We start from the raw sequence: 12522 nt of genomic DNA, 5'->3' as shown, positions 1-12522 counted from the left end.
CTCACATCACAGATAAAAACTTAGTTGAGATTTATAAAATCTTTATGTGTTTACCCCCCTTTAGAATAAAGGCGTCAAACTCATTTTGATGCCACACTTACTTCCATTATGGAGAATGGGCCTCCTGACTTTATTTGTTGGTTCTGGTTTGGAATGCATGTTGTTGCTATCTTGAATAAAACCACATCCTTTTTCCGTCAGTTCTAGACTAATTGGGTACCCCCTAAGCACTAAATGGTTGCCCCCTAAGCACTAAATGGGTCAACAGTATGTTCAAATCGACAAAGCAGGGGCATTCCTACATTGTGTTACGGTAACGGCAGACAGGCAGGCCAGCTTCCGAGGGAGCTAAATGAGTATGGCAAAGACGCAGGAACGTGTCCTTAACAGTCCATGACAAAGCTGGGCTTTGTTTCTCTAAGCTGCAACAGAGAGGCCCAGGAGGGCACATCCGTATGCCAACACAAACACAAGCCTCTCTCCCTGAAACGGGCACAAGAGACACCAAATATAGCTGTCACTGAAATATCCATGAAACTCTGACGGTTTAAAGCCCGGGGTGGTGGCAGGAGAGGAGCTTGTGTTGTCGCTTGGCAGTTTTTTTTTTTTTTTTGCCCAAAGATTGCAAACGCGGCAGATAGCGGGGGCCACATGGCTGTGGAGGACTGTCCCTGTGTGCTAGACTGCCTGAGGGGGGAGGGTGGAGCTCACCCCTGGTGTCCTTGGCAGGTCCTGGATGAAGAGCTAGTTTGCCTTTATTTTGCTACGTCTGGTGTCTCTGAAACACTGAATGTATTTTGAGAGCAAAATACTGATCAAGAATGAGGGAGATAGAGACGGTTTAGTTCTCTAAAAAATGTTGAATGCATAAAACGCATGCCTTTTATCAGCCATTATATTCAGTATGAACTGTAGTGAATTGTCACAGTCGGTGCAGCATACATTTAGTGTCATTAACCTGCATGTTTTTGGACCATACTCGCTTGCAGACAAACATACATAATTCTGCTGACGCCACCAATGTGCACTTTATTTTTAGACTTTCTCGCCCACTTGGGGTAGTAGCTCAAGAGTCTAGTGCCCTGGTCGGGAGGGAGTGCAAAGAAATTGGAACATACACGGACAGAGCCACACATACACCCACTGTCCACCACGTTCACATCCCTTGTAGCAGTGGTAGCGTAGTGGTTAAGGAGCTGGGCTAGCATGTACTAGCCTTAAAAGTTGTGGGTTCAATTCCCAGCTTCCACTGTTGTGTCCGTGAGCAAGGCACTGAACCCCACATTGCTCCGTGGGACAACCGCCTCTTGTCATATAGTTCACATGTAAGTTGATTTGGATAACAGCGTCTGCTAAATGACTAAGTGTAATAGCCCTCGATTTGAACCCGAGCCAAGCCTCGCAGACACAATCAGTGGCCACACAGGGAACCACGTCCAGTCTGAGCCGGGTGGGTTTGTCTGTCTCTGTCTCTGGCGGCCGTCTCACGCGGTCACGTCACGTCACAAGCCTGTGTGTGGTTTGTTGGTTTGTTGTGAAACCTCTGGGAAGATTAGAGTAATAATCACACACGGACACCACTGGCGGAGAGTCCAGGAGGCAACAGATGGCGTCAGACAGGAAATAAGCACAAGGCAGTGATGAGCTCCAATTGTTTTGGCGGGAGGTGTTTGGGATGATTCAGGCAGGGTCCAGGATGGAGTCAGAAGATGAAGCCGTATAACACCCTTGTTATCCAACATACAGTAATATCAATATCTACAATATCCACGACTATTAGCCACGGCTTATACATTGATTTTGCTAAATTTCAATGTGGTTTTGATTCTTTTAACTTGCATAAAACACTGCCCTGCGGCTTATACACAATGTGGCTTATATGCGGGAAATTACTGTACCAATATACAGTACCAATATCTACAATATACACATATACCAACATCTACAATAGACACATACCAACAGGTCCACATATGCCAGCATCCACAGGCGTATTGAGAATCTCTCTTTTTGCATTGGTCAAAATGGCTGAAATTTTCATAGACTGTAAAAAAAATTTGTCTTGGTGAATTTGATCAGTGCCAAAATTAAGAATTTGTTCATCGACATCCCCACACTCCTTCAAACATCCCATATCATTTTTTCCTTCCTTGACAGTTAGACATCAGTTTTTTTCAGTACACTTCCGGCACAGCACCCAAGGACAGCAGAGTGTGTGTGTGTGTGTGTGTGTGTGTGTGTGTGTGTGTGTGTGTGTGTGTGTGTGTGTGTGTGTGTGTGTGTGTGTGTGTGTGTGTGCATGTGGCTACTACGCTAACCCATCGCTCATGGACAGACATCAAAGACACTAGAAGACTCCAGCGTGACAGCTGTGTCACCCCACTCACTGTCCAAACTGCTTTAGAGACCTGTCCCTCCTCACTGGGCCACTTGCATGTGTTTGGCGTGTGCCGCTGGTAGTCGGGGCTTGTTTGCTTTCCTCTTAGACCCTCTGAAATCAGATCAGATATATTTGGTCTATTCAGATATAGGGGACAAGGAGGAGGAAGCCAATGTGCCCATCCCCAGTGTAGAACAGAGGGAATTCATAAACTACTAAAGCACTCGTTATAGGGCCTATACTGTAAGTCACCTTACTTGGCGGGCATCTTGGTTACGGTCTTTAGGCAGTTATCGGGCAACTATTTTGCATATGCAATTGCATATTAATGATTTGATAATAAACATTTTTACCTTTTCAGGTCTTTGTTATATTAACTTTAAGAAGAAGCTTGTGAGAGATTGTGTGTAGAGTATTCTTCATCGGTTATATACTGTATCCTGTGTGTGTATGTGCATTTGAGTATCAAAGGAACATACAGTATTCTAAGTCTGAATTCTGCATAGCTTTAATGATTAACTCTCTCTCTCTTCCTCTCCTAGGCTCTCAATGGGTTTGTGTTGGTCACCACCGCAGAGGGGATTATTTTCTACTCCTCACACACAATTCAGGACTACCTGGGCTTTCATCAGGTGAGTTGAGCTGCCTCTGGCATTCACACAGCCATACTGTACACAGCCTCAGCCTCTGGATGTGGGCTATGGCAGTTAGCCTATTTAGCTATAGGCTAGCTATATGCTAACTTATGTAACCCACTTCCAGTGAATTATAGCTCCTATTTTGCTATAGGCTAGCTAAAGGCTAACTGATGTAACCCACTTATAGTTAATTATGCTGAGCTAGGGGGAGCGTACCTATGTTCCCCAGGTCCTATGTTCCCCGGGTCCTATGTTCCCCACTTTGTATGGGACTGGGGAACATAGGACCCTTTTTTTCTTCGATTTTAGAAAGGGTCCTATGTTTCCCGCTTTTCCAGAGAAGGGTCCTATGTTCCCCGGTATGTATTGCGACCGGGGAACATAGGACCCTTTTTGGGAAAACCGGGGAACATAGGACCCAGGGAACAAAGGGATGACCCCGAGCTAGGCTATCAGTGTTAAGCTATTGCAGGCACAGAGAAGAGAAGGGTTTGTATCCTCTTACCCAACTCTGTGGTAAACAGCAATAAACTAATTTCCTAATTTCCTAATTTCTTTTAAATCTAAATATATCCAATGACGCGAAATTATTCTTGGTCTTTCAGGGGGAAAAAATCAGTTTGGATAAAGTCTGAATGGTTAATGACACAATGAATGATATGCTTGCAGCCTGTCAGGCTGAGATGTGGCCACTCAGAGACACTCATCTGTTTGTCCTGGCCAAGTCTCAGGGCTCTTAACGAGGCCAGACTTAGACATTTCTCAGCTCACCTGAGGATTTCCACGGGATAAGGGTTTGATAAGGCCCAAGGGTCAGACATAGGGCAGTCGGTTGAGAAGTGGCAATCCAAAGCCTCTATGTTTAGCCTGTGTGACTTGCCCTGTGTACGTGTGTGTGTGTGTGTGTGTGTGTGTGTGTGTGTGAGCTGTGTGCTGATGTGTGTGTGTGTATGTGTGCACCCTGCAGGTTGAACGGGCCTCTTGGCTTGCGTATGATTAGCGGGATTTAACAGCAGTGTTTTGAGTCACTTTGGATTTGTATTAATGTCGTGTGTTTGCATACAGTGGCCTGATCCAGAGGGAAGGATGTGTGGGAATCCACACTGCTGAAAGAATGGCCTCATTTCACAGGGCTCTATGTTGAACTGATCAACAATTATTTAACCGAATACTGAAGTCATTGGACAGTTTTATCCAAAGCGACTTCTGTATGTCAATTTCAGTCTCCACAGAAGAACTCAGGGTCCTTACTCAAGGACGCAACAGTAGCAACTGGAAATTGATCCCACAACTTTTCAGACTACTTTGGGAATTGAACCCACAACTTTTCAGACTACTCTGGGAATTTGATCCACAATGTCAGGCTACTGCTTGGTAACCCAGCTCCTTAGCCACTATGCTACCACCTCCCCACTTTGCCATGTTGAGGAGTAGTTTGGTATTGGCCCGTATGCTAGCAGGCCTCGTGTTTATCATCTGTCAGCAACAGTACACAAAGAGAGGTACTGTGGCATAGCTAACGATTGTTTTGACCTCTGCTAGCGCTATGCATTGTTCATGATATGATATTCTGGAAGTGCTGTCAGACTGACAAACTGCAGGCCCTCTGAAGGACAACTAGTCCGTAGGCCGCTGGACCCTGCTGTAGGCTATGGCATGAGCTAACAGGCAGGCTGACAGATTCAGGTTAATTAAACAGGCCAGATCAGAGCCAGATCAGGGCCAGATCAGGGCCAGATTAGGGCCAGATTAGGGCCAAATTACAGCCAGTTCAGGGCCAGATCCATGACACGGTTATCTGCTTCATATCACAAGCCCCTAATACAGTCGTCTGAAAACAGCCCGAGGACAGAGACTAGATTGTCTTGTTTCGAGTCTTTTACCCCAGGGTGTTCTGTCACACTGCAGAGGAGAGAGCCTACACGTGTCTAATACGTATCTATCAATCCTATGCATAGAGTGTGCCAGGGCATGAATGGAGCATTGCAGGCTACAGGCGGAGATGTGTATGTGTGTGTGTGTGTGTGTGTGTGTGTGTGTGTGTGTGTGTGTGTGTGTGTGTGTGTGTGTGTGTGTGTGAGAGAGAGAGAGACAGTTTGATTTGGCTCGCTAGCTATCCTGTGATCCTCTCCCAAAAAATATCCCTTGAGCTCGACTTCCTCCACCCCGCCCAAGCCCCCAAGGCAAACCCAGCTGGCTTGGTCCGTAGCTATAGCCGTAGCTGTAGCCGTAGCTGTAGCTGTCCCCATTCTTCCGCTGTAGTAATTGGGCCCTTATGTAATTCAGATTTGCTCAATGTTAGCATGGGTGTGACTAGCATGCTATCTCATACTGTAGCTCGGAGTGTTTTGGAACAAGAAAGAAAGCCTGTCACACTGATGAAGCTTCCGATAACTCAAACCAGTGTGTGTGTGTGTGTGTGTGTGTGCGTGCGTGTGTGCGTGCGTGCGTGTGTGCGTTCGTGCGTTTTTATGTGTGTCTGATCCTCTTCTGTGCTTGCGTGCGTGCGTGCTTGCGTGCGTGCGTGCGTGCGTGCGTGCGTGCGTGCGTTTTTACGCGTGTCTGATCCTCTTCTGTGTGTGTTTCTCCCCCAGACGGACGTCATGCACCAGAGTGTGTTTGAGCTCATCCACACGGAGGACCAGCAGGAGTTCAGGAGGAACCTGCACTGGGCCCTCAACCCGCCGGCCACCGCCCCCCCTGACCACTCGCCACCTGGTCAGTACCGCACGGCCTCTCTGTCTTTCACCCTCGCCCTCTCTCTCTCCCTCTGTCTTTCTCTTTCTTTTCTCTCTTTCTTTTCTCTCTCTATGGATTTCTCTATCTCTCCCTCTATCTCTCCCTTTTGCTATATATCAGGTATTTTTCTCTGCACCTGATCTTTACCATTCTGTTCTCTCTTTCTAGAACCCTCTATCAATCTGTCACTTGCATTGCATCTGTCTTTCTCCTGTTCTCATTCTGTCTCTCGTTCACACACTCTGCACCCCCCCCCCCCACACACACACACACACACCCCACCCCAGGCCGAAAATCATACTCTCCACCATCCCTCCCCTGTTCCAAAGCCAGTCCTGCCCCTCAGCTCTCTTGTGTCTCCCAGTTTCCCATGGCCTCTTCTCAGCTGTCTTTTGTCTCCCTCCTCTCTCTCCCTCAAAAGGCTTTTTCTCTTCGTCTGTTCTGAGTTCTCCCCTGACTGTTCGCGCTGCTGTTCCCAATTCTGCCGAAATCGGAGCGCCGGTCTCGTGTTTCCCACTGTAGTTCATAAAGCAGGATCATGTGCCGTGAAAAGACTAGCAGTGTTTTGGGTTATTCTAGCCGGGTAGACAAACCTGTTAGCTAATTTGGATCTGCTCTGCTGGTCCGTCTGGAAAGGAGTCAGGAGTCAAATCCCTTTTCCCGAACTTCCCCTTTTTACGACTTCCACAGGCGTAATCAACAGTGAAATTAAAGCCTAAATTTGTGCAATAAGGTCTTACCAAATCATTTCAGAAGTGCAGCCAGCACAATCATTCTTGTAAACGAATGTTTAAATACGATTGTTTACTCAATTCCAGAGAAAATACCCATTTCTGGGTTTTTGGGGGATTCAGAAACAGACGTCAAAGGGCTCCCCTCCAAACCGATCTGTAGAACAAAATCAAATTTGCCAACACATTTGTGTTCATTTGGGTTCATCCAGGGTAGGGTTATTCAACCCCCCCCCCCCCCCCACATTGTAACTGGCCCAGTCCTCCATTTCCTCACTCTCCACCTCAGGCTGATGTGTGGTCTCTGGCATGTAATGGCTGCCGTGCATCCCCCAGGTGGGTGCTGCTACACATTGGTGGTGGTTAGTGAGACTTCCTCTTCACTATAAAGCACTTCGGATGGCCTTGATGAAGCACTATATAAATGTATGTTGTTGTTGTTGTTCTAGGAAGCGTGTTTATCGCTCCTGTCTAAGCAGGGCCAGCTCTTCCAAAAGCCCCAAACCACCTCTCTGTCTCCACATACACCGCAGTAGTAGTAGCTGCCCTCTCAGCAGAGGTGGGCACAGTGTGTGACAGGTGTGTGTGTGTGTGTTCAGTCCATAACAGAGGGTTTGAGAGCGGTGTGTGTGTGTGCAGGGTTTAAAATTAGCACCCGCCACTGGCCAAATGCGGGTAAAAATATGTTTTGGCGGAAAAAAAATAGGCATACTCGCCATTGGCCAGCTGAATTTCCCATTATAATGTAAACGTTTAAATCGCTAAAACTGTCTTATTTGTAGAACTACTTCTTTCCGCCACAAATTTCTATTAGGACAAACGGCCGTTAGTTCTAAATGGATGGTTGCGTTAGTTCTATCAAAGATCCTTCATAACTATCCGCTCCGCTTTAACCCTCTCTGATTCTATCTCCCGCTGTCAAGCAATGTAGCCTAATAAATATTTTGTTAGAGTGCAGTCACGTAGGCTATCATTCCAAGTTACAGAATAGAAACTAATGCGTTAGCTTATGGCTATGTCTATGAGAAATCCCATAGAAATGCTAACGGTTAGCATAATCGATTAGATAGTTAGAGCGAACTTCAGTCCATTTACAGCTTGGGCTACATAGGAAGATGTCTTTGTTTACAACTGAATATTAAAATACTCAAGGCTAATGTTTTCTTTCCATACAACAACTTACCAATGCCACTTGTAGTAGCTGCAAAACATGAACATTAGGCGTGCGTGTGACAACGTGCACCGTGAACATGTGACTTGCTCTTACACTGCTGCAGCAAGTGGCTTCTCTCACTTCTGTTGTAGGCCTACACCTGATTTTGTGAATGTAGGCTTATGGAATTTCAATGCGTGATGAGACGCCTGTGACCAGCCTGTGAGCAACAGACTTTTACAGTATAAAATAGATAATAAAAACTGCGTTAATGCGCGATAAAATAATTATCGGCGTTAAGTGATTGATGAGTTAACGTGCCCAGCCCTAACTACAATATAGTGTGGGATTGACTATAGTAATTTTCCAGACATTGTAGTGTACTGTAGTAAATGCTATAGTAAGTCACTACACAGTGTAGTATAATATACTACAATATAGTGTGGGATTTACTATAGTATTTACCATAGTACACTACAATGTTTGGAAAATTACTATAGTAAGTCACTACACAGTGTAGTATACTATACATTACTATAATATACTACAATATAGTGTGGGATTTACTATAGTATTTACCATAGTACACTACAATGTTTGGAAAATTACTATAGTAAGTCACTACACAGTGTAGTATACTATACATTACTATAATATACTAGCCTGATTACCATCGACTTTCAAAGGCTCTGCGAGACTTTAGTCTGACCAACAGCCTGTGCTAACACGGTTTCTTGCCAGCGTTTGTTGACCCGCCTCCTTTAAGTACCTCGATTTGCTACTGGTAGATGTCAGAAAGCGGATTGCCGAGTTTAAACCAATAACAACACTCTTTCCTCTGCCTTGAACACGCCTCTACCCAGAGCCGTTGGAGCTGCTCAAAGTTGATTGGTTCTCGACCAAAGGGGGCAGTTCCGCAGATTTCGGGAACTCAGAAATCCTTCTCAATGAGCAGTTGACCAGACCAGCAGCAAAAGCCTGAAGGCGTTGCGTCACTGGGAGGGCGTGCCAGGCTAATAATATACTACAATATAGTGTGGGATTTACTATAGTAATTTTCCAGACATTGTAGTGGCAGTGCTCTGGAGAGAGTTATCCATGCATTCATCACTTCACAACTGGACTACTGCAATGCTCTTTAAACCAGCATTGACCAATCTCAACTCCGCCGCCTACAGTTAGTGCAGAACTCAGATGCTCAACTACTCACCTGTACAAAAAAGCGCGAACATATCACCCCGGTCCTTGCATCACTCCACTGGCTACCCATCCGCTACCGCATAGACTTCAAACTCCTACTGACTGTATTCAAATCCCTCCATGGTCTGGCCCCCACTTACCTTTCTGATCTCCTCCATCACCACATCCCCTCCAGAGCACTACGGTCAGCTGACCAGCTGCTACTGGAATTGCCCAGGACCAGGTTAAAAACAAAGGGGGATAGAGCCTTTGCAGTTGCAGCCTGGAACTGCCTCCCCTTCCACATCCGTGCGGCCCAGTCTGTGCACAGTTTTAAATCCCTGTTAAAAACCCATCTCTTTGCACTTGCTTTTAATTAGGGTTCCCCTTCTTTTAAGCACCTGTTTACAGTGTCCCATGGTTACCTTTTGATATCTCTCCTTTTGTTTTATTTGTTTCATTTTATCTTTTTAACTAAATGTGTGTCTCTTTTTACTTACTCTCTGCATTTTTGCACTTTACTGTGAAGCACTTTGGTGCGGCTCAGCCGTCTGTAAATCGTGCTATACAAATAAATTTGACATTGACATTTGACATAGTATGTCACTACAAAGTCTACAACTTTAGTTTACTATTTACTATAGTATTTACCATAGTACACTACAATGTTTGGAAAATTACTATAGTAAGTCACTACACAGTGTAGTATACTATACATTACTATAATATACTACAATATAGTGTGGGATTTACTATAGTATTTACCATAGTACACTACAATGTTTGGAAAATTACTATAGTAAGTCACTACACGGTGTAGTATACTATACATTACTATAATATACTACAATATAGTGTGAGATTTACTATAGTAATTTTCCAGACATTGTAGTGTACTGTAGTAAATACTATAGTAAGTCACTACACAGTGTAGTATACTATACATTACTATAATATACTACAATATAGTGTGGGATTTACTATAGTAATTTTCCAGACATTGTAGTGTACTGTAGTAAATACTATAGTAAGTCACTACACAGTGTAGTATACTCTACAGTGTGTGTGTGTGTGTGTGTGTGTGTGTGTGTGTGTGTGTGTGTTAAACCCAGAAGAGGTTTTTTTTTTAGATGTTTGTGTTCAACCCAGAGGAGGGTGGACTGTATGTGAGAGACTGTGACCTTTCGCTGCATCTCCCTGAGCTGCAGAGTAAATGTTACAGTACTTACACACACACACACTCTCTCTCTCTCTCTCTCTCTCTCTCTCTCTCTGTCTCTCTCTCTCACACACACACACTCTCTCTCACACACACTCTCCCTCTCTCTCTCACACACACACACACACACACACACACTCTCTCTCTCTCTCTCTCTCTCTCTCTCTCTCATACACACACACTCGCACACACACACACTCACACACATACACACACGTCCCCTCTGATTAAGTAGTGTACGATGCCCCAAAACCTCCCGACATGTGGCTGACAGGAGACAAGAGCACCAGAGGAGAGCCACATGTCCTCTCTGAGTGCAGCAGTGGCTTCATCTGACCCACATGCACTATATTGCCAAAAGTATGGGGTCACCTGCTTTGACCCCCATATGAACTTCAAGCACATTCTATTTTTATATAATAGGGCTTAATATGACATTGGTCCACCCTTTGCAGCTATAACAGCTTCAACTCTTCTGAGAATGCCTTCCACAAGGTTTAGGAGTGTGTTTATGGACATTTTTGACCATTCTTTCAGATGTGCATTTGTGAAGTGATACACTGATATCGGACGAGGAGACTGGCTCTCATCCATGTCTTTGTGGACCTTACTTTGTGCACTGGGGCACAGTCATGTTGGAACAGGAAGTGGCCATCCCCAAACTGTTCCCACAAAGTTGGGAGCATGGAATTGTCCAAAATCTCTTGGTAAATGCTGGATCATTCAGAGTTCCTTTCACTGGAACAAGAGGCCAAGCCCAGCTCGGGGATGGCCACTTCCTGTTCCAACATGACTGTGCACCAGTGCACAAAGCAAGGCCCATAAAGACATGCATGACAGAGTTTGGTGTGGATGAAGTTGACTGGCTTGCAAGTCCTGACCTCAACCCTACAGAATTAGAGCGCAGACTGAGAGTTAGTCTCCTCGTCCAAGATCAGTGTGTGACCTCACAAATGCACTTCTGGAAGAATGGTCAAAAATTCCCATAAACACACTCCGACCTAAACCTTGTGGAAAGCCTTCCAGAAGAGTTGAAGCTGTTATAGCTACAAAGAGTGGACCCACATCATATTGAACCCTTTGGATTAAGAATAGGATGTGACTGAGTTCATATTGGGATCAAAGCAGGTGACCCAATACTTTTGGCAATATAGTGTATATTGGAGCTTACAGATTTAATTAATAAACAATGTTTCGGTCCTTTGGCCTTTGCAAAATAACCTGAGGTTATTCAACATGTCAGTGGTCACCGTCTGTCTCTGAACATTCTGTGAGGTTCTCTGAACGTTCTCTGAGGTTCTCGTAGATGGGGAACCGGTCAGCAACGTGTCTCTGGTCACCGTCTGTCTCTGAACATTCTGTGATGTTCTTTGAGGTTCTCTAAAACATTCTGTGATGTTCTCGTAGATGGGGAACCGGTCAGCAACATGTCTCTGGTCACCTACAACCCAGACCAGCTTCCCCCGGAGAACTCCTCCTTCCTGGAGAGGAGCTTCGTGTGCCGCTTCCGCTGTCTCCTGGACAACTCCTCAGGCTTCCTGGTGAGTAGGACCTCCTCTCCACAAACACCCAGAGGTCACTGTGAGGAGGAGAGGACCACCCCTCCCCTCTGTGTCCCTTCATTCTTTAACGTCGATGTTCTTTCTATCCTGCTCAGCTGTGCAGTGGTGTCAGAAATGTGTCCACCTTGTTCAGTATACTTTTAAGGGCCAGCGTGGGTTATTTGGAAGCAAATGTGGTGGCCATGTGTATTAGATCTCAATTAGAGTCTGGTTACTAAACCGCATGGTAAACGAGCATACAGTACGCTGTTACTAAAGCAACACTAAAGAGTTTTTTGTACCCTAAAATAATGTTTCGCCCCGGTGTAGCGTTTAAGATTAAGGCTAACATGTGTCCATAAAGATATACAGTACTGTGTAAAGATTTGGAGAGAGAGAGAGAGAGAGAGAGGGAGAAAGAGAGAGAGTTTGCGTTCCCCAGGCGTAACACATATAAGAATTGACAGAACATTCTTATTTTAGTACCCAGGCCTCGTGCTCTTTTCCTCCAGTGTGAAGAAGAAAACCTTCTGAAGTGGCCACTTTGAAAGCCATGCCTTTAAACCCTTCACTTTCAAGCCAGCCACACAGAGGCACATAATCCAGCACCTCACAGAGTGTGTGTGTGTGTGTGTGTGTGTGTGTGTGTGTGTGTGTGTGTGTGTGTGTGTGTGTGTGTGTGTGTGTGTGTGTGTGTGTGTGTGTGTGTGTGTGTGTGTTTGTGTGTGTGTGTATGTGAGAGAGTGTGCACATGTGACTTAGGTTGAAGTGTGTGTATGTGTGTGTGTGTGTGTGTGTGTGTGTGTGTGTGTGTGTGAGTGTGTGTCTGTGTGTGTGTCTGTGTGTGTGTGGACTGGCCAAGACATCACTCTTATTGGAAAAGAGTGTTCCAGCCCCTGCTGTGCCACTGAGGTGGCATCCCGTGACTCGCCAGGCGAGCAC

At 45.4% G+C, this 12522-nt stretch overlaps 1 protein-coding gene across 1 annotated transcript; it reads left to right on the top strand.

Annotated features, from left to right (window-relative positions):
- Positions 1–2922: 2922 nt before the first annotated feature.
- LOC134074818 (aryl hydrocarbon receptor-like) lies at positions 2923–11580 on the top strand (the record flags this gene model as incomplete). Its single annotated transcript, XM_062530498.1, has 3 exons — positions 2923–3012; positions 5613–5736; positions 11447–11580. Coding segments are annotated over 3 exons (348 nt in total), but the record flags the coding sequence as incomplete, so codon positions are not given.
- Between the last annotated feature and the right edge of the window lie 942 nt (positions 11581–12522).

Source organism: Sardina pilchardus, unplaced genomic scaffold (genome assembly GCF_963854185.1).
Source record: "Sardina pilchardus unplaced genomic scaffold, fSarPil1.1 HAP1_SCAFFOLD_273, whole genome shotgun sequence".
NCBI lineage: Eukaryota > Metazoa > Chordata > Actinopteri > Clupeiformes > Clupeidae > Sardina > Sardina pilchardus.
The sequence above is the reverse complement of the archived record's forward strand: the minus strand, read 5'-3'. Positions and strand labels throughout refer to the sequence as shown.